Consider the following 24,421-nt stretch of genomic DNA (forward strand, 5'->3'; position numbering starts at 1 on the left):
GATATATATCACTGATAGATGGCAAGAGTGAGTCTCTGCCCATCGGATTATCCTGGAAACTTCTATCATCGCCAAGGAACTCCTTGTTCCCCCTTGATGATTGATAAGCTACAGTCGTGATGTTGTCCGACTGAAACCTGATGAATCTGGCCGAAGCCAGCTAAGGCCACGCTTGAAGAGCATTGAATATCGCTCTTAATTCCAGAATATTTATCAGTAGGAGGGCCTCCTCCTGAGTCCACAAACCCTGTGCTGTCAGGGAATTCCAGACTGCACCCCAGCCCAGTAGGCTGGCGTCCGTCGTCACAATAACCCACGCTGGCCTGCGGAAACACATTCCCCTGGACAGGTGATCCTGTGACAACCACCAAAGAAGAGAGTCTCTGGTCTCTTGATCCAGATTTATCTGAGGAGATAAATCTGCATAATCCCCATTCCACTGTTTGAGCATGCATAGTTGCAGTGGTCTGAGATGCAAGCGAGCAAACGGAACTATGTCCATTGCCGCTACCATAAGTCAGATTACCTCCATACACTGAGCCACTGACAGTCGAGGAATGGAATGAAGAGCTCGGCAGGTGTTAAAATCTTTGATTTCCTGACCTCCGTCAGAAATATTTTCATGTCCACCGAATCTATCAGAGTTCCCAGGAATGGAACTCTTGTGAGAGGAATAAGAGAACTCTTTTTCACGTTCACCTTCCACCCATGAGATCTTAGAAAGGCCAACACTAAGTCCGTGTGAGACTTGGCAAGTTGGAAAGTCGACGCTTGAATTAAGATGTCGTCTAGATAAGGCGCCACTGCTACGCCCCTCGGCCTTAGGACCGCCAGAAGGGACCCTAGCACCTTTGTGAAGATTCTTGGCGCCGTGGCCAACCCGAAGGGAAGAGCCACAAACTGGTAATGCCTGTCCAGAAAGGCAAACCTGAGGAACTGGTGATGATCTTTGTGGATAGGAATGTGTAGATACGCATCCTTTAGATCCACGGTAGTCATATATTGACCCTCCTGGATCATTGGTAAAATAGTCCGAATGGTCTCCATCTTGAAGGAAGGAACTCTTAGGAATTGGTTTAGGATCTTGAGATCTAGAATTGGTCTGAAGGTTCCCTCTTTTTTGGGAGCCACAAACAGATTGGAGTAGAAACCTTGCCCCTGTTCTGTTTTCGGAACTGGGCAGATCACTCCCATGGTAAAAAGGTCTTCTACACAGCGTAAGAACGCCTCTCTTTTTGTCTGCTTTACAGACAATTGAAAAAGATGGAACCTCCCCCTTGGAGGATTATCTTATAAATCTAGGACATACCCCTGGTTACAATTTCTACAGCCCAGGAGTCCTGAAGTCTCTTGCCAGGTCTGAGCAAAGAGAGAAAGTCTGCCCCCTACTTGATCCAGTCCCGGATCAGGTGCTACCCCTTCATGCTGTCTAAATGGCAGCAGCAGGCTTTTTGGCCTGTTTACCCTTGTTCCAAGCCTGGTTAGGTCTCCAGGTTGGCTTGGATTGAGCAAAGTTCCCCTCTTGCTTTGCAGCAGGGGAAGAGGAAGTGGGACCACCCTTGAAGTTTCAAAAGGAACGAAAATTATTTTGTTTGGTCCTTGTCTTATTTGACTTATCTTGAGGAAGGGCATGACCCTTCCCTCCAGTGATGTCTGAAATTATCTCTTTCAGTGCAGGCCCGAATAGGGTCTTACCTTTGAAAGGGATGGTCAAAAGCTTAGATTTAGATGACACATCAGCTGACCAGGACTTAAGCCATAACGCTCTTCACGCTAAAATGGCAAAACCTGAATTCTTTGCCGCTAACTTAGCAAGATGAAAAGTGGCGTCTGTAATAAAAGAATTAGCCAACTTAAGGGCCTTAATTCTGTCCAAAATATCATCTAGTGGGGTCTCCATCTGAAGAGCCTCTTCTAGAGCCTCAAACCAAAAAGCAGCTGCAGTGGTTACCGGAACAATGCACGCTATAGGTTGAAGAAGAAAACCCTGATGAACAAAAATTCTCTTTAGGAGACCCTCTAACTTTTTATCCATAGGATCAATGAAAGCAAAACTTTCTTCAATAGTTATAGTTGCACGCTTAGCCAGAGTAGAAATAGCTCCCTCCACCTTATTGACCGTCTGCCATGAGTCCTTTATGGTGTCAGAAATGGGGAAAATTTTCTTAAAAACAGGAGGGGGAGCGAACGGAATTCCTGGTCTATCCCACTCCTTAGTAACAATGTCCGAAATCCTCTTAGGGACCGAAAAAACATCAGTGTAAACAGGACCTCTAAATATTTGTCCATTTTACACAATTTCTCTGGAACGACAATAGGGTCACAATCATCCAGAGTAGCTAAAACCTCCCTGAGCAATAAACGGAGGTGCTCTAGCTTAAAATTTAAATGCCGTCATATCTGAATCTGTCTGAGGGAACATCTTTTCATAATCAGAAATCTCTCCCTCAGACAGCAAATCCCTCATCCCTACCTCAGAACATTGCGAGGGAATATCTGATACGGCTACTAAAGCGTCAGAAGGCTCAGCATTTGTTCTTAACCCAGAGCTACTGTGCTTCCCTTGCAATCCTGGCAGTTTAGATAAAACCTCTGCGAGGGTAGTATTCATAACTGAGGCCATATCTTGCAAGGTGAAAGAATTAGACGCACTAGAAGTACTTGGCGTTGCTTGTGCGGGCGTAACTGGTTGTGACACTTGGGGAGAACTAGATGGCGAAACCTGATTTACTTGTCTGAGAATCATTTAATGCCAAATTCTTATAAGTCAAAATATGCTGTTTGCAATTTATAGACATATCAGTACAATTGGGACACATTCTTAGAGGGGGTTCCACAATGGCTTCTAAACGAATTGAACAATGAGTTTCCTCAGTGTCAGACATGTTTAACAGGCTAGTAATGAAGCAAGCAAGCTTGGAAAACACTTTATGTAATGAAAAAAACCAATTTGCAAAAACAGTACTGTACCTTTAAGAGAAAAAAAGGCATACACAAACTGCAAAACAGGTTAAAATTCCTTCAAAAATTCCGAAATTTTAACAGTGTACCCACTAAGCTTTAGAAGGATTGCACCACAAGTAAAGAAATAGACCCCCAAATGAAAAAAAAATGATTGATAATTGTCTAAAACCGGTTAAAAACCCCCAAAGCACCTTGCCACAGCTCTGCTGTGGCCCTACCTGCCCTTAGGAAGTGATAATATGGGGTTTAAAGCTTCAATTAGTCCCTCAGAAGACTATCAGGACCTCAGGAGAAGTTGCTTGCTGCTTGTAAATGTAGGCCCCACCACCTCACTCGATGTTGCTGGGGCCTACACAAAACTAACAAACCCTGCCTGAAAGCCATGTGGGTTATAAACAACCCCAAAGAACCCTCAAGCAAATGTCCCATAAAACATAAAACGTTACTCCCAGACACAAAAAGTTTGTCTTAAATTCACATAACAAACCTAGTGCCCACAGAAAAACATAATTTATGCTTACCTGATAAATTTATTTCTCTTGTAGTGTGTTCAGTCCACGGGTCATCCATTACTTATGGGATATATTCTCCTTCCCAACAGGAAGTTGCAAGAGGATCACCCAAGCAGAGCTGCTATATAGCTCCTCCCCTCACATGTCATATCCAGTCATTCGACCGAAACAAGACGAGAAAGGAGAAACTATAAGGTGCAGTGGTGACTGGAGTTATAATTTTAAAATTTAGAACCTGCCTTAAAAAGACAGGGCGGGCCGTGGACTGAACACACTACAAGAGAAATAAATTTATCAGGTAAGCATAAATTATGTTTTCTCTTGTTAAGTGTGTTCAGTCCATGGGTCATCCATTACTTATGGGATATATTCTCCTTCCCAACAGGAAGTTGCAAGAGGATCACCCAAGCAGAGCTGCTATATAGCTCCTCCCCTCACATGTCATATCCAGTCATTCGACCGAAACAAGACGAGAAAGGAGAAACTATAAGGTGCAGTGGTGACTGGAGTTATAATTTTAAAATTTAGAACCTGCCTTAAAAAGACAGGGCGGGCCGTGGACTGAACACACTACAAGAGAAATAAATTTATCAGGTAAGCATAAATTATGTTTTCTCTTGTTAAGTGTGTTCAGTCCACGGGTCATCCATTACTTATGGGATACCAATACCAAAGCTAAGTACACGGATGATGGGAGGGACAAGGCAGGAACATTAAACAGAAGGAACCACTGCCTGAAGAACCTTTCTCCCAAAACCAGCCTCCGAAGAAGCGAAAGTGTCAAATTTGTAAAATTTGGAAAAAGTATGAAGTGAAGACCAAGTTGCAGCCTTGCAAATCTGTTCAACAGAGGCCTCATTCTTAAAGGCCCAGGTGGAAGCCACAGCTCTAGTGGAATGAGCTGTAATTCTTTCAGGAGGCTGCTGTCCAGCAGTCTCATAGGCTAAACGTATTATGCTACGAAGCCAAAAAGAGAGAGGTAGCCGATGCCCTTTGACCTCTCCTCTGTCCAGAGTAAACGACAAACAGAGAAGAAGTTTGTCTAAAATCTTTAGTTGCCTGTAAGTAGAACTTCAGAGCACGGACCACGTCTAGATTATGCAAAAGACGTTCCTTCTTTGAAGAAGGATTAGGACATAATGATGGAACAACAATCTCTTGATTGATATTCCTGTTAGAAACAACCTTAGGTAAAAACCCAGGTTTAGTAGTTGTCTGAATGAAAGATCAGATAAGGAGAATCACAATGTAAGGCAGATAACTCAGACTCTTCGAGCCGAGGAAATAGCCATCAAAAACAAAACTTTCCAAGATAAAAGCTTAATATCAATGGAATGAAGGGGTTCAAATGGAACACCCTGAAGAACTTTAAGAACCAAGTGTAAGCTCCACGGAGGAGCAACAGCTTTAAACACAGGTTTAATTCTAGCCAAAGCCTGACAAAAAGCCTGGACGTCTGGATTCTCTGCCAGACGTTTGTGTAAAAGAATAGACAGAGCGGAAATCTGTCCCTTTAGCGAACTAGCGGATAAACCCTTTTCTAAACCCTCTTGTAGAAAAGCCAATATCCTAGGAATCCTAACCTTACTCCATGAGTAACTCTTGGATTTGCACCAATATAAATATTTACGCCATATCTTATGGTAAATTTTTCTGGTCACAGGTTTCCGAGCCTGTATTAATGTATCAATAACCGAATCCGAAAACCCACGCTTTGATAGAATCAAGCGTTCAATTTCCAGGCAGTCAGCCTCAGAGAAATTAGGTTTGGATGGTTGAAAGGACCCTGAATCAGAAGGTCCTGCCTCAGAGGTAGAGACCATGGTGGACAGGACGACATGTCCACTAGGTCTGCATACCAGGTCCTGCGTGGCCACGCAGGCGCTATCAGGATTACCGATGCCCTCTCCTGTTTGATCCTGGCAATCAGTCGAGGTAGCAACGGAAATGGTGGAAACACATAAGCTATGTTGAAAACCCAAGGGGCTGCTAATGCATCTACTAGCACCGATCCCGGGTCCCTGGACCTGGATCCGTAACAAGGAAGCTTGGCGTTCTGGCGAGATGCCATGAGATCCAGATCCGGTTTGCCCCAACGACGAATCAGTTGAGCAAATACCTCCGGGTGAAGTTCCCACTCTCCCGGATGAAAAGTCTGGCGACTTAGGAAATCCGCCTCCCAGTTCTCCATGCCTGGGATGTAAATCACTGACAGGTGGCAAGAGTGAGACTCTGCCCAGCGAATTATCTTCGAGACTTCCAACATCGCTAGGGAACTCCTGGTTCCCCCTTGATGATTGATGTAAGCCACAGCCGTGATATTGTCCAACTGAAATCTGATGAACCTCAGTTTTGCTAACTGAGGCCAAGCTAGAAGAGCATTGAATATTGCTCTTAATTCTAGAATGTTTATTGGAAGGAGTTTCTCCTCCTGAGTCCACGATCCCTGAGCCTTCAGGTAATTCCAGACTGCTCCCCAGCATCCGTTGTTACAATCGTCCAATCTGGTCTGCGAAAGGTCATTCCTTTGGACAGATGAACCGGTGACAACCACCAGAGAAGAGAATCTCTGGTCTCCTGGTCCAGATTTAGCAAAGGGGACAGATCTGAGTAATCCCCGTTCCATTGACTGAGCATGCATAGTTGCAGCGGTCTGAGATGCAGGCGCGCAAATGGCACTATGTCCATTGCTGCGACCATTAAGCCGATTACCTCCATGCACTGAGCTACTGATGGGCTTGGAATGGAATGAAGGACACGGCAAGCATTGAGAATCTTTGATAACCTGGACTCCGTCAGGTAAATCTTCATCTCTACAGAATCTATAAGAGTCCCTAGAAAAGGAACCCTTGTGAGTGGTAACAGAGAACCCTTTTCCACGTTCACTTTCCACCCATGCAACCTCAGAAATGCTAGAACTATCTCTGTATGAGACTTTGCATTCTGAAAACTTGACGCTTGTATCAGAATGTTGTCTAGGTACGGAGCCACCGCTATGCCTCGTGGTCTTAGTACCGCCAGAAGTGAGCCCAGAACCTTCGTAAAAATTCTCGGGGCCGTGGCTAACCCGAAGGGAAGAGCCACAAACTGGTAATGCCTGTCTAGAAAGGCAAACCTTAGGTACCGATAATGATCTTTGTGAATCGGTATGTGAAGGTAAGCATCCTTTAAGTCCACTGTGGTCATATATTGACCCTCTTGGATCATGGGTAGGATGGTTCGAATGGTTTCCATCTTGAACGATGGTACCCTTAGGAATTTGTTTAAGATCTTTAAGTCCAAGATTGGTCTGAAGGTTCCCTCTTTTTTGGGAAACACAAATAGATTTGAGTAAAATCCTTGTCCCTGTTCCGATCGCGGAACTGAGTGGATCACTCCCATGATTAAGAGGTCTTGTACACATTGTAGAAATGCCTCTCTCTTTACTAGGTTCGTTTATAACCTCGATAGATGGAACCTCCCTTGTGGAGGAGAGGTTTTGAAATCCAGAAGGTATCCCTGAAATATAATCTTCAACGTCCAGGGATCCCGCACATCTCTTGCCCAAGCCTGGGCGAAGAGAGAAAGTCTGCCCCCCACTAAATCCGTCTCCGGATAGGGGGCCCTGTCTTCATGCTGTATTAGGGGCGGGAGTAGGCTTTCTGGCCTGCTTGCCCTTGTTCCATGACTGGTTGCCTTTCCAACCCTGTTTGTAACGAGCAGTAGTTCCTTCCTGTTTTGGAGCGGAGGAAGTTGATGCTGCTCCTGCCTTGAAGTTACGAAAGGCACGAAAATTAGACTGTTTGGCCTTTGGTTTGGCCCTGTCCTGAGGAAGGGCGTGGCCCTTACCTCCCGTAATGTCAGCAATAATTTCCTTCAAGCCGGGCCCGAATAAGGTCTGCCCTTTGAAAGGAATGTTAAGTAGCTTAGATTTGGAAGTTACATCCGCTGACCAGGATTTAAGCCAGAGCGCTCTGCGCGCCTGTATGGCGAATCCGGAATTTTTAGCCGTAAGTTTGGTTAGATGTACTACGGCATCTGAAAAACGCATTAGCTTGCTTAAGGGTTCTAACTTTGCTCAAAGCCTCATCCAATGGCGCTGTGCGAATCGCCTCTTCCAGCGACTCAAACCAGAATGCCGCTGCAGCCGTGACAGGCGCAATGCATGCAAGAGGCTGCAATATAAAACCCTGTTGAACAAACATTTTCTTAAGATAACCCTCTAATTTTTTATCCATTGGGTCTGAGAAAGCACAGCTATCCTCCAACGGGATAGTGGTACGTTTGGCTAAAGTAGAAACTGCTCCCTCCACCTTAGGGGCCGTCTGCCATAAGTCTCGTGTGGTGGCGTCCATAGGAAACATTTTTCTAAATATCGGGGGAGGGGAAAAAGGCACACCGGGTCTATCCCACTCCTTACTAATAATTTCTGTAAGTCTTTTTGGTATAGGAAAGACGTCAGTACACACCGGTACCGCATAGTATCTATCCAACCTACACATTTTCTCTGGAATTGCCACCATGTCGCAATCATTCAGAGCCGCTAATACCTCCCCTAGTAACACACGGAGGTTCTCAAGCTTAAATTTAAAATTTGAAATTTCTGAATCCGGTCTCCCCGGATCAGAACCGTCACCGACAGAATGAAGCTCACCGTCCTCATGTTCTGCAAATTGTGACGCAGTATCAGACATGGCTCTCGTGTCATCAGCGCGCTCTGTCCTTAACCCAGAGCTATCGCGCTTGCCCCTTAATTCGGGCATATTATATAATACTTCTTTCATAACATTAGCCATATCATGTAAAGTGATTTGTAAGGGCCTAGATGTACTTGGCGTTTCAATCTTACGCATCTCCCGAGCGGGAGACGCAGGTGCTGACACGTGAGGAGAGTTAGGCGGCATAACTTCCCCCTCGTTGTCTGGTGATATTTTCTCTATCGGTACAGATTGACTTTTATTCAAAGCTATATCAATACAATTGGTACACATCGTTCTATTGGGCTCCACATTGGCTTTTGAACATGATGAACAAACAGCTTCCTCTGAATCAGACATGTTTAAACAGACTTAGCAATGAAACTAGCAAGCTTGGAAATCACTTTCAATAAGTTTACAAGCAATATAAAAAACGCTGCAGCGCTTCAAAATACAGATATAATTAAACAATTCTTAACAAGAAGTGTATTATTAGCAGAGGATTGCACCCATTAGCAAAAGGATGATTAACCCCTCAATACCCAAAACGGATAAAACGGATATCAATTAAGATTTAACGCTTTTAATCACAGTCAAACACACTGTCACAGATCTGCTGTGACTGATTACCTCCCTCAAAAATGAATTTTGCAGACCCCTGAGCTCTCTAGAGACGTCTTGGATCAAGGAGGAAGAAGCAGGACGACTGTGCTAGAATTTTAACTGCGCAACAAGGCGCTAAAACAAGGTCCCTCCCACTCCTATTACAACAGTGGGAGCCCTGATATAACGGTTTCCATGCAGAAAATATATGTTAGCCATGTGGAAAAAATCATGCCCAAAGAGATTTATCACCAAAGTACCTCACAAAAACGAATAACATGCCAGTAAACGTTTTATTAAAAAACAACATTTTCCAATGTCATGCAAAGTTATCACTAAGCCTGCTACCAGTCGCTACCACTGCAGATAAGGCTTAAGTATTATTTCAGTTTTAACAGTATTTTCTCAGTTAAATTCTAGTCCCTAGAAAATAACTCTACTGCGCATACATTTATCAGCCTGATACCAGTTGCCACTACTGCATTTAAGGCTGTACTTACATCATACGGTAACAGCAGTAATTTCTTAGTCAATTCCATTCCCAGAAAATAATGTACTGCACATACCTCATTTGCGGAGGACCCCGCATGCTATTCCCAGTTTCTGAAGTTACCCCACTCCTCAGAATGTCGAGAACAGCCAGTGGATCTTAGTTACGCCTGCTAAGATCATAGAAAGAAACGCAGGCAGTTTCTTCTTCCAAATACTGCCTGAGATAGAAAAACAGCACACTCCGGTGCCATTTAAAATAACAAACTTTTGATTGAAGAATAGTTAAGTAAAAACTCCAGCTCCTCTCGCGACCTCCTTCTTTGTTGAGGGTTGCAAGAGAATGACTGGATATGACATGTGAGGGGAGGAGCTATATAGCAGCTCTGCTTGGGTGATCCTCTTGCAACTTCCTGTTGGGAAGGAGAATATATCCCATAAGTAATGGATGACCCGTGGACTGAACACACTTAAGAGAAATTAACCCTTTATGCAAGCTAGTAAAAACCTCTGATAACACTAGGATTACTGCTAACCCTTCCCCTAATGGGGACACTGTCAGCCTTTCTGAGTTAACACAGTCTCTGCAGAAAATATGACTGAACATACCTCATTGCTGTATAGCAAGAAACCATTCCTCACACTGAAGTTTTCCTGTACTCCTCAGCTTTTGTGGGAACAGCAGTGGACCTTAGTTACAAATGCTAAGATCATCATCCTCCAGGCAGAAATCTTCATCTATGTCCTGCCTGAGAGTAAATAGTACAACACCGGTACCATTTAAAAATAACAAACACTTGACTGAAGATAAAATAAAACTAACAGTTTAACACCTCTTCTCTTTACCCTTCCACCTTAGAGCCAGGAAAGAGAATGACTGGGGGGTGGAGTTAAGGGGGGAGCTATATAGACAGCTCTGCTGTGGGCTCTCTTTGCTACTTCCTGTCAGGAAGGACAATATCCCACAAGTTAGGATGAATCCATGGACTCGGTACATCTTGCAAAAGAAATAGTGTATCAACAGGAATATTATCAACAGATCTTTGATTGTTTTTAAAGGTGTTTTTATAGGTGTAGACAGCGTGGAGGAATGAGCCAAGCAGTCTGCGCATGAGCAGGTATACACAGCAGTCGTTCGACTGCCCTGCTTATTGGTTTATGAAAGTCGATTTAAGAGGGCACTGGAAAGCTTATAAATTTAAAAGGTAAATAACTCAAGAATGCAAAAAACAAAAATTATGCTTACCTGATAATATTATTTCCTTCTGTATGAGGAGAGTCCACAGCATCATCCCTTACTGTTGGGAAATACTGAGTCAAAGACACCCCAGCCAAAGGCTTAAATACTCCGCCTACTTCCCTCATATCCCAGTCATTCTGCTAAGGGAGCAAGGAACAGTAGGAGAAATATTAGGGTATAAATGGTGCCGGAAGAGAAAAACTAATTTTGGTCTGCCCATCAGAGTATATGGGCGGGGGCCGTGTACTCTCCTCATACAGAAGGAAATGAAATTATCAGGTAAGCATAATTTAGGTTTTCCTTCTTAATATGAGGAGAGTCCACAGCATCATTCCTTACTGTTAGGAAAACTATACCCAAAGCCTATTTGACTGGTCCTAAATAACCAGATTACCGGTTATGTACAATGTTTGCCTAATGACAAATGATGTTATAAGCTATGACAGCCGCTGCATAAATTTAGCAAATGAAAGGAATAGGACAAGAATAATATCGCTGCATTTAGAAATAATATATATAGTGTAACTGTATTACTTGTGCCCGAAGAACTAATATTTTAAGTGTTACAGCTGCTGATGTAGCTTGTATTGTACCTTAGTTATTTTATAGCAACTTCGTTACTTTATTTAGTAACGCCCCATGTTAGACCCTGTAATTGCTACAATGATAATATGGTCATATGAGTTTACATATGAATTACTGCAAATGCTTATGTTAAATAGTCGCCATATTATTAGAATGTGCACTGAAGCTGCATTGATAACCTAGCAATGTCTCACCTAGGATTATTTCTATAGTGAATCACTATAGAAATAATCCTAGGTGAGACATAGCTAGGTTATCAATGCAGCTTCAGTGCACATTCTAATAATATGGCGACTATTATGCTATACTCCTAATAATCCTTAGTAGCTTGAAGATAAAACTTCAAAGCTCGAACCACATCCAGATTATGAAGTAAACGTTCCTTCGTAGAAGAAGGATTAGCACATAAGGAAGGAACCACAATCCCCTGATTGATGTTATGATCAGATACCACCTTAGGAAGAAAACCCAAGTGGGTAAGTAGGACAGCCTTATCAGTGTGGAACACCAGATAAGGAGGCTCCCATTGCAAGGCAGCCATTTCAGAAACTCTGCCTACCGACGCAATAGCCAATAGAAAAAGAACCTTCCAGGACAACAACTTAATGTCAAACGAATGCATAGGCTCACACGAAGAACTTTAAGAACAAGATTCAAACTCCAAGGTGGAGCATTAGATCTAAACACAGGTCTGATCCTGATCAGAGCCTTAATGAAGGATTGCACATCAGGGAGCTCCGCAAGCCTCTTGTGCAGCAAAACAGAAAGGGCCGAAATCTGTCCCCTCAGGGAACTGGCAGAAACGCCCTTCTCCAGACCCTCCTGGAGAAAGGTAAGAATCCTGGCAGCCTTGACCTTATGCCAGGCGAAAGCACACCAGAATAAGTAAGCTTTCCACACCTTATGATAGATGCAACGAATAACTGGCTTACAAGCATGAATGAGTGTGTCAATAACTCTCTCAGAAAAAACTCTTTTGGCTAAGACTAAGCATTCAATCTCCACGCAGTCAGCCTCAGAGAATCTAGATTTTGATGAACAAAAGGACCCTGTTACAGCAGATCCCTGCGACAAGGTAACTTCCATGGAGGAGATGAAGACATCTTCACCAGATCCACGAACCACATCCTTTGCGGCCATAATGAAGCAATCAGTATCACTGATGCCTGCTCTTGCTTGATAGTAGTGCGTTTAGCAAGCGTGGAAATAGCGCCATCCACCTTAGGGATAGAGCCCCACAACTCCAATTGAGAGTCCGGGAACAATTTTTTACAGGAAGAAGGGGAAAAAGAAGAACCAATTATTTCCTATTCATTCTTAATAATGTTCGCCATCTTTACAGGAACCGGGAATGTTTGTGGTACAACCCTGTCCTTGTAGACCTTATCTAATTTAGGATTTGGGATTTTTTTTGTAGCCAAAACTTACTTCAACAGAAAGCGTAAATGCTCAATCCTAAATCTAAAGTCTGGTTCCTCCACAGCTGGAGGCCTAGAGGCAGCAGATTCAGACCCAGAAAGAGAACCCTCTGAAGTATCAGAGGTGCCTTCATCATCGGATAATCTTGTATCAGATAAATCCAGTAAGCTAGTAGATGACCCCTGGGAAGGACAGCAATATTTAACCTTTCGCTTGCGCTTAGCAGGGCGAGGTAAAGCACTAAAGGCCGTAGACACTGCCGTTTGCAATTGCTCAGTACAGGAAGCTGCATGTGTATTAGGAGATGACTGTAGGGTACACACCTCATGGGGCAGAGACTCCTCAGAGGTGGACAGCTCAGTGGTATCAAACATATTAACTTTCTTTGACATGATTACTTTATCAAGGCATGTTGAACATAACTCAACAGGCGGGTATACCGCGGTCTCCTCACAATGTAGACAGGTATTAGATTTAGGTAAAGAGGGAGTACCCTCTAATGCATCAGAATCCTCCATAGCTTGCGCTTATAAGCAGACTATAGATAAAAAGATAAAATGGCACCTTTATACCCCCAATGGCTGGGGAACTCACCACCTCCTATGACCCTGGCCAAACAGAGAAACCGCTTCTTCTCCGGTAAACCGCACGGTCAGGAAAAAGGAAATCAGTGTAACCACACACGGTCACATGGTGCGCAATGCAGGACTGCCCATGCTATAGGAAAAAAGCGCGCCAAGCCTTTCAGGCAGTGCAGCTTCCAAAAACTAAATGTAAAACCTGTACTTTCCAACATCTGCCTGAGCCACATCTCACACATGTCGCAGCATAATCGTAATAAAATAAAATTATGTGATAAATCCCCCCTGTTCAATAATCCCCCTCCGGGGATATTAACCCTTGATTATAAACAGATAAAAGGAGCCACACTGTGACCCTGTCTTCTTGCGTTATCATATTTGTATAAAAAAATGAAATAATCTTACCAGAATCTATGCCGTGGAACAGAAACACAGCCTCTCAAGTTTGACAGTCTTGTAGCATCGCTCGTGACATGGACTTGATTGATGGAAGAGCTGTTAATACAAGTCTGGATGGGTTTGCATCGACTATCCCTGCATCTCCAGACTCTAACATTCGTCAATGATCTCACTGAGAGTCTGACAAGACTACTTAAAATTCCAGTCCCATTTTGAAGGAACTACTCCGAATCTTCTGACACTTCTCTGCCAACCTCCTGTGACGAAAGGCAAAGCATGACTGGGATATGAGGGAAATAGGGGGAGTATTTAAGCTTTTGGCTGGGGTGTCTTTGCCTCCTCCTGGTGGCCAGGTTCAGTATTTCCCAACAGTAAGGAATGATGCCTTGGATTCTCCTCATATAGAAGGAAAAATAAATAATGGATGACAATTATAAAAATGTAAATGTCAGGTTCATTTTTTTAAATGTTTTTTGTTCCCAAAATGACTATTATGTCCCTTAAAGCACCAAGAAAATACACCATTCTACTGATATGTCTCCATTAAGCTTCACCTACATGTAGAGCATATAGTCAGTCCCATCAGGACAGCAGTTTCTTATAAATTAATCCATGGTTTTCCAGTTGAAGCCAATGCGTGTTTCGCTCCACAATCCATTGAAAAGGTAGTTTTGTCAGGACAGACTTGCTAGTATATAAGCTGCTGTCCAGATGAGGCTTGCTATATGTGCTACATGTACGTAAAGTTTCAATTAGACATCTCTCTTTATCCATGCAATGCTACACACTTACATAGCGTAGTAAAAATAATAACAGGAAAAAAAAAATACATGCAGAAAAAAACCTAGGTTTCCCCACACAGTTTCACCATACCTCTGACTTGCCAAGAAAGAGCTGTGACCAGCTTCTCCATTCTGGACAATTAACTCGCTCTGAAAAGGTCACATCCATAGAATTCCAGCAGCACTGTTCATGATTGAACCAGAACCATTCTACACAGATACCTTCCTTCAGATCAGTCATCCAGTGGCTGGAGATATCAATCAGGCCAGCCAAGGAACCTGCAGAAGAAAAGAGTACATTAGTCATTAGATATGCTCCTCAAGTCTCCAGATAACACTTACTAGTAAATCAGTTTAATATCCACTCAAAATGGTGACACCAAAGTAAGTAGTAAGGTACATGTGCACTTTTATGGTAGTTAGAGAAGTCTTGCGGTCTCCAGCTTCCTCAAATATAGAAACTATCTTTTCTGTCCACTTCACTAAAATCTAAAAAAAAAATAAAAAAAAAATTGCACCATTGAAAAATCCTTATTAATAAAACAAGCAGTTCTGATGGCTGGCTTTGCATAGTAAGCAGTGACACAAGTGAGTAACAGCCACATTTACGTATAGTAGGCTTGCACACAGGATGTTGATACTGGTATTTCCACATATGTTTCTCCTTAAGCCAAGTAAGCTTTTTCCCTGTATTCCCAGTATAGTCCTAATGGTGGTAACAAATTAAAGGACTTTGCCAGTTTTCGTGACATTCAACAAACTCTGCTGTGCTAGCTGCCTTCAGGACAGACCTGGAGTGGGGTAACCGACAACAGCTTTACTATCTTCAATCAATGATAATTTGTTTAGTTTGGTTTTCAATTTTGTGGATGGCTCTTACAAGGTTGCTAGATATACATTTGAGCATGCAAATATTACCTGGTGTTTCAAGAAGGGTTAATTTTTTTTATGGATTAGATTTTTGGATAATTGCTCTGAATTTACACAGATTCCTGCATGTGATTCCTATCTTTAACATTATACGTCACTTTGATTGCGTTAGTCTGTTTTTTCCCCAGTGTACCTACCCCAAATAGCACAGGCCTTATACTAAGATCACTAGATTATTATATTGTGTGCGGGCAGTTTAGCAAGCCCTACTGATTATGGCGCAGAATGTATTCCGGGAAAAAGGTAGAAGGGCGTAATCTTTAAAGGTTTTGAAAACTAATGCTATTTTGTTTAGTACATTTTTGTAAAATTGCCTGTTTGTAATAGCCATAGTTAAAATTTGTTAGCAGTGTGTTTCATAAAAGGTTAATTTTTTAGTGCCCAGATTTGAAACCATGTTTTTTATTTACCAAATATCCACTTTAATCAGCCCATTCTGTGTCATACATGCATTGATGTGACTGTAATATTGATATTCTAGTGTCTCAGATGTCAATCTGGCAAATCGTAAAAGACCCACTTTATTTTGTGCTCAGTCTTTTCTCTTTTACATACAAAATAAGAAGCGGCGTTCAAGAGATTAAAAATTAGCATATGAGCCTACCTAGGTTTAGCTTTCAACTAAGAATACCAAGAAAACAAAGCAAATTTGATGATAAAACTAAATTGGAAAGTAGTTTAAAATTGTCTGCCCTATCTGAATCATGACAGTTGACTGTCCCTTTAACTCTCCCTGTTATCAATTTATGCCCCGCTTCTAGCTCCCCTCATCTATTTACATACTCCTTTGCCATTTTTTTTGTATGACACAGCAGAGAATACAGCAAATTAGTAGCTGTAAAACCTAATGTAAAGTATAATAAAGTAGCAAAGATGCTCTCCAGTTTGGGTGAACAAATTAATCTTCACAATATTGTGTTTATGCCAATGCCCTGCAGCAGACTAATCGGTAAACAGTTATGTCAGCCTCAAAGCATTAGAAGTGCCATGTCAGCAGGCTCAACTATTCTACATTACAGCTTAATAAGATAAAAATACAGAGAAGTTAGGCAACAAATAAAGAAAGAGGTAAGCTATTAAACAGAGCAGTTTGTTAGTAAAAGCAAAAACATAAATTATGCTTACCTGATAATTTCATTTCCATCGAGGGGAGGAGAGTCCACGGCTTCATTCATTACTATTGGGAATTAAGAACCTGACTACCAGGAGGAGGCAAAAACACCGCAGCCAAAGGCTTAAATACCTCCCTGACTTCCCTCATCCCCCAGTCATTCTGCCGAGGGAACCAGGAACAGTAGGAGAAATATCAGGGTAAAAAAGGTGCCAGAAGATGAATAAATTTAGGGCCGCCCAACGGAGATACGGGCAGGAGCCTTGCACTCTCCTCCCCTCAATGTAAATGAAATGATCAGGTAAGCATAATTTAAGTTTTCCATCTAAAGGGGAGGAGAGTCCACGGCTTTATTCATTACTATTGGGAACATATACCCAAGCTCTAGAGGACACTGAATGAAACCGGGAGGGTAAAAGGTGGACCCTAATCTGAGGGCACCACAGCCTGCAAAACGTCTCTCCCAAAAACAGCTTCTGCAGAAGCAAAAACGTAAATTTTGTAAAACTTTGTAAAAGTGTGTAAGGAGGACCAGGTAGCCGAATTACAAATTTGCTCCATAGCGGCCTCATTCTTGAAGGCCCAAGACGAAGCCACAGCTCTAGTTGAATGAGTCGTGATCTTCTGAGGAGGCTTATGTTCCACTGTCTCATAAGTCAAGCGAATCAAGCTCCTCAACCAAAAAGACAAAGTAGCAGAGGCCCTTTGCCCCTTGCGTTTCCCAGAATACACCACAAAAAGAGATGTAGACTGTCTGAAATCCTTGATAGCCTGAAGATAAAACTTCAAGGCACGAACCACATCCAGGTAATGAAGTAACCTTTGAAAAAGAAGCGTTAGGACACAAAGAAGGAACAATTATTTCCTGATTGATGTTATGGTTAGACACCACCTTGGGGAGAAACCCCAACCCAGTGTGCAGTACCGCCATATCTGCATTTAACACCAGATAAAGAGGGTCACATTGCAAGGCAGCTAGCTCAGATACTCTGCGTGCCGATACAATAGCCAACAGGAAGAGAACCTTCCACGACAGTACCTTTAGGTCTATGGAATGCATAGGTTCAAACTGAATCCTCTGCAAAACCTTAAGTACTAAGTTTAAGCTCCTAGGCGGAGCCGACTGCCTAAAGACAGGTCTGATTCTAAACAGAGCCTGAACAAAAGATTATGTCAGGGAGCTCAGCGAGTCTCCTATGCAACAAGACTGATAATGCTGAAATCTGTCCCTTTAAGGAACTAGCGGCAAGACCCTTCTCCAAACCATCCTGGAGAAAAGGACAGAATCCTAGATACCTTCACCTTATGCCAAGGATATCCATGCTTCTCATACCAGGACAAGTAAGTCCTCCACACCTTATAGTAGATGCGACAAGTTACTGGCTTCCTTGCTTGAATTAGAGTATCAATCACACTTTCAGAAAAGCCTCTCTTAGCTAAGACTAGACGATCAATCTCCACGCAGTCCAAATCAGAGAATCTAGATTTTGATGCTGAAAGGGGCCCTGTGACAGCAGATCCCTGTGACAGGGTAAGCTCCACGGCAGAGAGGTTGACATCCCCACCCGATCCCCAAACCACATCCTCCGCGGCCACGAAGGAGCAATCAGAATGGCCGAGGCCCGCTCCTGTTTGATGCGTGCCACTATGCGAGGTAGAAATGGTAACGGAGGAAAAATGAAAGCTAGGCTGAATCCCCAAGGAACCACTAAGGCATCTATTAGCTCTGCCTGGGGATCCCTGGACCTCAACCTGTATTGAGGTAGTTTGCAATTGAGTCTGGACGCCATGAGATCTATCTCCGGAGTTCCCTATCTGTGACAAATCTCAGCAAACACGAGGCCATTCCCCTAGATGGAAGGACTGTCTGCTGAGAAAGCCTGCTTCCCAGTTGTCCACATCCAGAATGTGAATCGCTGAGAGCGGGCAGTCGTGGGACTCCGCCCACTCCAGAATGCGAGACACCTCCCTCATCGAAAGGGGGCTCCCCGTAACCCCCTGATGGTTGATGTAAGCCACCAAGCTAATGTTGTCGGTCTGGAATCTGACCGACCCCAGAGAAGGCCAAGTCTTCAGAGCATTGTAGGTTGCGCGTATTTCTAGGATGTTCATCGGAAAGAGAGACTCCTCCCTGGACCACTTTCCTTGTGCCATCCTGGCACCTCAAACAGCTCCCCACCCTGACAGACTGGCGTCCGAGGTCACAATCTCCCAGGATGGTCTCAAGGATGTCCCCATGGACAGTTGCTCTGGACGAAACCACCAAGAGAGGGAGTTCTGAGTCCAAACATCCAGGAATATCAGCTGTGATAGATATGATCGCTGTTCCACTGTCTCAACATGCACAATTGAAGAGGTCTGAGATGGAACCTGGTGAATGGGATGACATCTATGCTTGACACCCTGAGACCTATAACCTCCATAGATTGAGCCACCGATGGGCTTGAGGAGGACTGAAGGGCAAGACAGGTGGACGCAAGCTTCCTCCGCCGCTGAACTGTGAGAAATATCTTCACGGACAAAGATTCTATATTATCGCGCCCAGGAACTCCCCCCTGTTGCTGGGAACCAGGGAACTCTTTCCTTAGTTGATCTTACCGTAAGATTGGAGCAGAAGAAGAGCCCTCAAATGATTCTCTGCAATGCTGAGCGACGGCGTCTGAACCAGAATGTCGTCTAGGTAAGGCGCCACAGCAATGCCCCTGGATCTGGCCACTGCAAGCAGCTCCCTCAGAACCTTCGTGAAGACTCTCAGGCCGTTGCCAGACCAAAAGGAAGGGCCACAAACTGGAAGTGATGGTCCAGAAATGCAATTCTTAGGAACCTGAAGAGGTCCCTGTGGATTAGCACATGAAGGTAAGTGTCCTTCAGTTCTATAGTCATGAACTGTCCCTCTTAAAACTAGGGGCAGAATAGATCTGATTGTTTCCATTTTGAACGATGGAACACTCAGAAACTTGTTTAAACACTTTAGGTCCAGAATCAGGAGGAACGTGCCCTCCTCCTTTGGAACCACAAAAAGGTTGGAATAGTACCCTAGAATGATTTCTGCTAGGGGTACTGGTACAATAACCCTGAGATCTCTCACACACTCTAGGGCGGATGGGATCTGAACCCTATACTGTAACCCTGGGAGACCACTTCTAGAACCCAAGGGTCCTGACAAACTGTAACCATGTGTCTGAGAATAGAATTAATCTGCCCCCTACGTGATCTGGAGACCGGTCGAGGGGGCGCCCCTTCATGCTGATTTCGTATCAGCGGGCTTCTTGCTCTGCTTAGACTTGTTCCAAGATTTAGCCGGCTTCCAAGATCCCTTACCTGGTCCGCTTTTGCGGCAGGTTGCTGGCGCTGGGCCTTGTCCACATGAAAGGGAAGAAAAGTAGATCCTTTAGGCTTAGCCTTCTTATCCTGCGGTAGGAAAACATAATTTATGTAAGAATTTACCTGATAAATTCATTTCTTTCATATTGGCAAGAGTCCATGAGCTAGTGACGTATGGGATATACATTCCTACCAGGAGGAGCAAAGTTTCCCAAACCTCAAAATGCCTATAAATACACCCCCCACCACACCCACAATTCAGTTTAACGAATAGCCAAGTGGGGCTATAAGAAAGGAGCGAAAGCATCAACAAGGAATTGGAATAATTGTGCTTTATACAAAAAAATCATAACCACCATAAAAAGGGTGGGTCTCATGGAATCTTGCCAATATGAAAGAAATTAATTAATCAGGTAAATTCTTACATAAATTATGTTTTCTTTCATGTAATTGACAAGAGTCCATGAGCTAGTGACGTATGGGATAGCAATTACCCAAGATGTGGAACTCCACGCAAGAGTCACTAGAGAGGGAGGGATAAAAATAAAGACAGCCAATTCCGCTGAAAAATTAATCCACAACCCAAATCAAAAGTTTTAATCTTATAATGAAAAAAAACTGAAAATATAAGCAGAAGAATCAAACTGAAACAGCTGCCTGAAGTATTTTTCTACCAAAAACTGCTTCTGAAGAAGAAAAAAAACATCAAAATGGTAGAATTTAGTAAAAATAAGCAAAGACCAAGTTGCTGCTTTGCAAATCTGATTAACAGAAGCTTCATTCTTAAAAACCCAGGAAGTGAGAATGAGCCATAATCCTCTGAGGCGGGGATTTACCCGACTCTAAATAAGCATGATGAATCAAAAGCTTTAACCAAGATGCCAAAGAAATGGCAGAAGCCTTCTGACCTTTCCTAAAACTAGAAAAGATAACAAATAGACTAGAAGTCTTTCTGAAATCTTTAGTAGCTTCAACATAATATTTCGAAGCTCTTACCACATCCAAAGAATGTAAGGATCTCTCCAAAGAATTCTTAGGATTAGGACACAAAGAAGGGACAACAATTTCTCTACTAATGTTGTTGGAGCTCATAACTTTAGGTAAAAATTTAAACGAAGTCCGCAAAAACCGCCTTATTCTGATGAAAAATCAGAAAAGGAGACACAGATTTACGAGCCTGCAACATAGTAATAATCACTGAGTCAGAGAAACCTTTATGACTAAGCGTTCAATTTCCATACCATCAAATTTAATGATTTGAGATCCTGATGAAAAAATGGGCCTTGAAATATAAGGTCTGGCCTTAATGGAAGTGGCCACGGTTGGCAACTGGACATCCGAACAAGAACCACATACAAAAACCTGAGCGGCCATGCTGGAGCCACCAGCAGCACAAACGATTGCTCCATGATGATTTTGAAAATCAGTCTTGGAAGAAGAACTAGAGGCAGAAAAATATAGGCAGGTTGATAACTCCAAGGAAGTGTCAATGCATTCACTGCTTCCGCCTGAGGATCCCTGGACCTGGATAGTTACCTGGGAAGTTTCTTGTTTAGATGAGATGCCATCAGATCTATTTCTGGAAGCCCCCACATCTGAACAATTTGAAAAAACATCTGGGTGAAGAGACCATTCTCCGGGATGTAAAGCTTGATGACAGAGATAATCCGCTTCCCAATTGTCTATACCTGGGATATGGACCGCAGAAATTAGACAGGAGCTGGATTTTGCCCAAGCAAGTATCCGAGATACTTCTTTCATAGCCTGAGGACTGAGAGTCTAACCCTGATGATTGAAATACGCCACAGTTGTGACATTGTCTGTCTGAAAACCAATAAACGTCTCTCTCTTCAAATAGAAGCCAAAACTGAAGAACTCTGAGAATCGAACGGAGTTCCAAAATATTGAATGGTAATCTCGCCTCTTGAGATTTCCAAACCCCTTGTGCTGTCAGAGATCCCCAGACAGCTTCCCAACCTAAAAGACTTGCATCTGTTGTGATCATGGTCCAGGTTGAATGAACCAAAGAGACCCGTAGAACTATACGATGGTGATCTAACCACCAAGTCAGAGATAGTTAAATATTGAGATTCAAGGATATTAAATGTGATATCCTAGAATAATCCCTGCACCATTAATTCAGCATTAAAAACTGAAAAGGTTCCATATGAAAATGAGCAAAGGGAATCGAATCCAATGCTGCAGTCATGATACCTAAAACTTCCATGCACATAGCTACTGAAGGAAATGATAGAGACTGAAGGTTCCGACAAGCTGAACCCAATATAAATTGTCTCTTGTCTGTTAGAAATAAAGACATTGACACAATATATCTGGAAACCTAAAAAAGGTGACCTTTGTCTGAGAAATCAAGGAGCTTTTGATAAAATGATCCTCCAACCATGTCTTTGTAGTGACAACAGAAGTTGAATCGTATGAGATTCTCCAGAACGAAAAGACTGACAAGTACCACAATATAGTCCAAATAAGGAAACACTGAGAACCTTTGAAAAGATTCTTAGAGCTGTCGCTAGGCCAGAAGGAAAAGCAACAAATAGGTAATGCTTGTCTAAAAAAGAGAATCTCAGAAAATGAAAATAATCTGAATGAAAACAGAATATGAAGATATGAATCCTGTAAGTCTATTGTAGGCAAATAATGCCCTTGCTGAACAAAAGGCAGAATAGACCTTATAATCACCATTCTGAAAGATGGTACTCTAACATGACATTGACAAACATGACAAAAGTTTTTTTTTCTTTTGGACAATGAATAGTTCTGAACAAAACCCCAGACCCCGTTCCTGAAACGGAACTGGTATGAATACCCCAGATAACTCCAGGTCTGAAACACACTTCAGGAAAGTCTGAGCCTTTACTGGAATAGCTAGCATATGTGAGAGAGAAAAATACTTCTCACTGGCGGTCTTACTCTGAAACCTATTCTGTACCCCAATCTAAGAAGTTTGGACCGAATTGAACCAAACGACTTTAGAAAAATCTTAACCTGCCCCCTACCAGCTAAGCTGGAATAAGGGCTGCACCTTCATGCGAATTTGGGGGCTGGCTTTGAACTCTTAAATGGCTTAAATTCATTCCATTTTGAAGAAAGATTCCAATTAGAAACATATTACTTGGGGAAGAATTAGGTTTATGTTCCTCATTAAGAACAAAAACTAATATAAGCTTAGAACTTAATCTTGAAGCAAAAAAACTCCCTTCCCCAGAGTAACAGTTGAAAGTATTGAATCGAACTGTGAACCAAATAATGTATTACCTTGGAAGGAAAGAAAATAGAAATCTGGATTTTAGAAATGAAATCAGCATTCCAAGATTTAAGTCACAAAGTTCTTCTAGCTAAAACAGCTAAAGACAGATTTAACCTCAATTTTGATAATATCACAAAATGGCAACACAAATGAAATTATTAGCATGTTGAATCAAGTTAAAGGGCCACTGTAAGTAAATATTTTCTATGCCTGTTACTAACTACCCCAAATACGCTTTTTATCAATAGCATTTCATTAACATATCTCTACCGTATATCAGAAATCTTGTCTGCAAATTTAATTGTTTTCCAAACCCACTCCGTGGGTATCCTTTGCTCTGTACCAATCCGTTTACAATACCTAGGTTTCAAAATCGCGCTTTAAACACAAAGTTATTGGTTTAAGTATTTTGAACATGCAGTGCTGAAAATAGTGGGCAGGATAACGTGACATCATCGGCGAATAAAAGATATAACTTTTAGAACGTTATGAAACTTTGTTTTGGACAAAATATAGGTCAGTAGGTTTTAATTAATGTTTATTAACTTTAATATGTTAGTTGTTTAGCTTAAAAATTATAACAGAAAGTAATCCTTTAACAATGCTAAACAAATCATAAACCAATACTTGTTGCGCTAAAGTTTCCAACCAAAAAAAGATGAAACAGCTGCAACATCAGCCAAAGAAATTGCAGGCCTAAGAAAAGGACCTGAAAATAAATAAATTTTCCTTAGAAAAGATACAAGTTTCCCATCTAAAGGATCTTTAAAATAAATACTATTTTCCATAGGAATAGTAGTATGTTTAGCAAGAGTAGAGATAGCCCCAAAACGCCAAACTAACTGCTGGCAAAGGATACAATTTTAAAACCTAGAAGGAATAAAAGAAGTACCAGGCCTATTCCACTGCCCAGTATTAGGAACTGGAAAAAAAACCCTCTGAAGTAACCACAGGAGGTTAATAAGCAGAATTTAAATGTTAGCTAGCCTTAAAATCAAGAGGACTAGTCTCCTCAATATCCAAAATAATCAACACCTTTTCAACAAAGAACGAATGTACTGTATTTAAAAGTAAAAAAGTAGATTTGTTAGTGTCAATATCTGATGAAGGATATTCTGAATGAGATAAAATCATCAGAGAAGGATAATTCAGTATGTTGTCAGTCATTTGAAAATTCATCAACTAAATGAGAAGTTTAAAAAAGACCTTTACATTTTATTAAAAGGCGGGATGGCAGACAAAGCCTTCAGAATAGAATCAGAAAAATATTCTTATAAATTCCCAGGTATATCTTGTACATTAGATGTTAAAAGAATAGCAACAGACAATGCATTAATACTGATGAACATTTTTTCTGCATGTAAAAGTTTATCATGATAACTTATTACAAACCATAGCTAAAGATAAAAATTCATAACATTAAAATAAATGAACTAAGCTTTGGTAGGACTGATAACAGTCAGCAGGAATCCAACAGTGTTTTCTGATACAGGAACAGTTTTTAGATATCTTGCAAATGTAAGAGAAAAAACAACATA

The 24,421-nt window shown here is 42.1% G+C and overlaps 1 protein-coding gene across 2 annotated transcripts in view; it reads right to left on the reverse strand.

Moving 5' to 3' along the window:
• CLCN5 (chloride voltage-gated channel 5) overlaps positions 1-24,421 on the reverse strand; it is a 526,001-nt gene that overhangs the window by 174,952 nt on the left and 326,628 nt on the right. For both annotated transcript variants that reach the window (XM_053698989.1, XM_053698988.1), the window contains one exon: positions 14,342-14,529. In XM_053698989.1, the coding sequence (XP_053554964.1) occupies positions 14,342-14,529 (188 nt within the window). The remainder of the gene's footprint in view (positions 1-14,341; positions 14,530-24,421) is intronic.

This window comes from Bombina bombina, chromosome 1 (genome assembly GCF_027579735.1).
Source record: "Bombina bombina isolate aBomBom1 chromosome 1, aBomBom1.pri, whole genome shotgun sequence".
NCBI classification, from domain to species: Eukaryota; Metazoa; Chordata; class Amphibia; order Anura; family Bombinatoridae; genus Bombina; species Bombina bombina.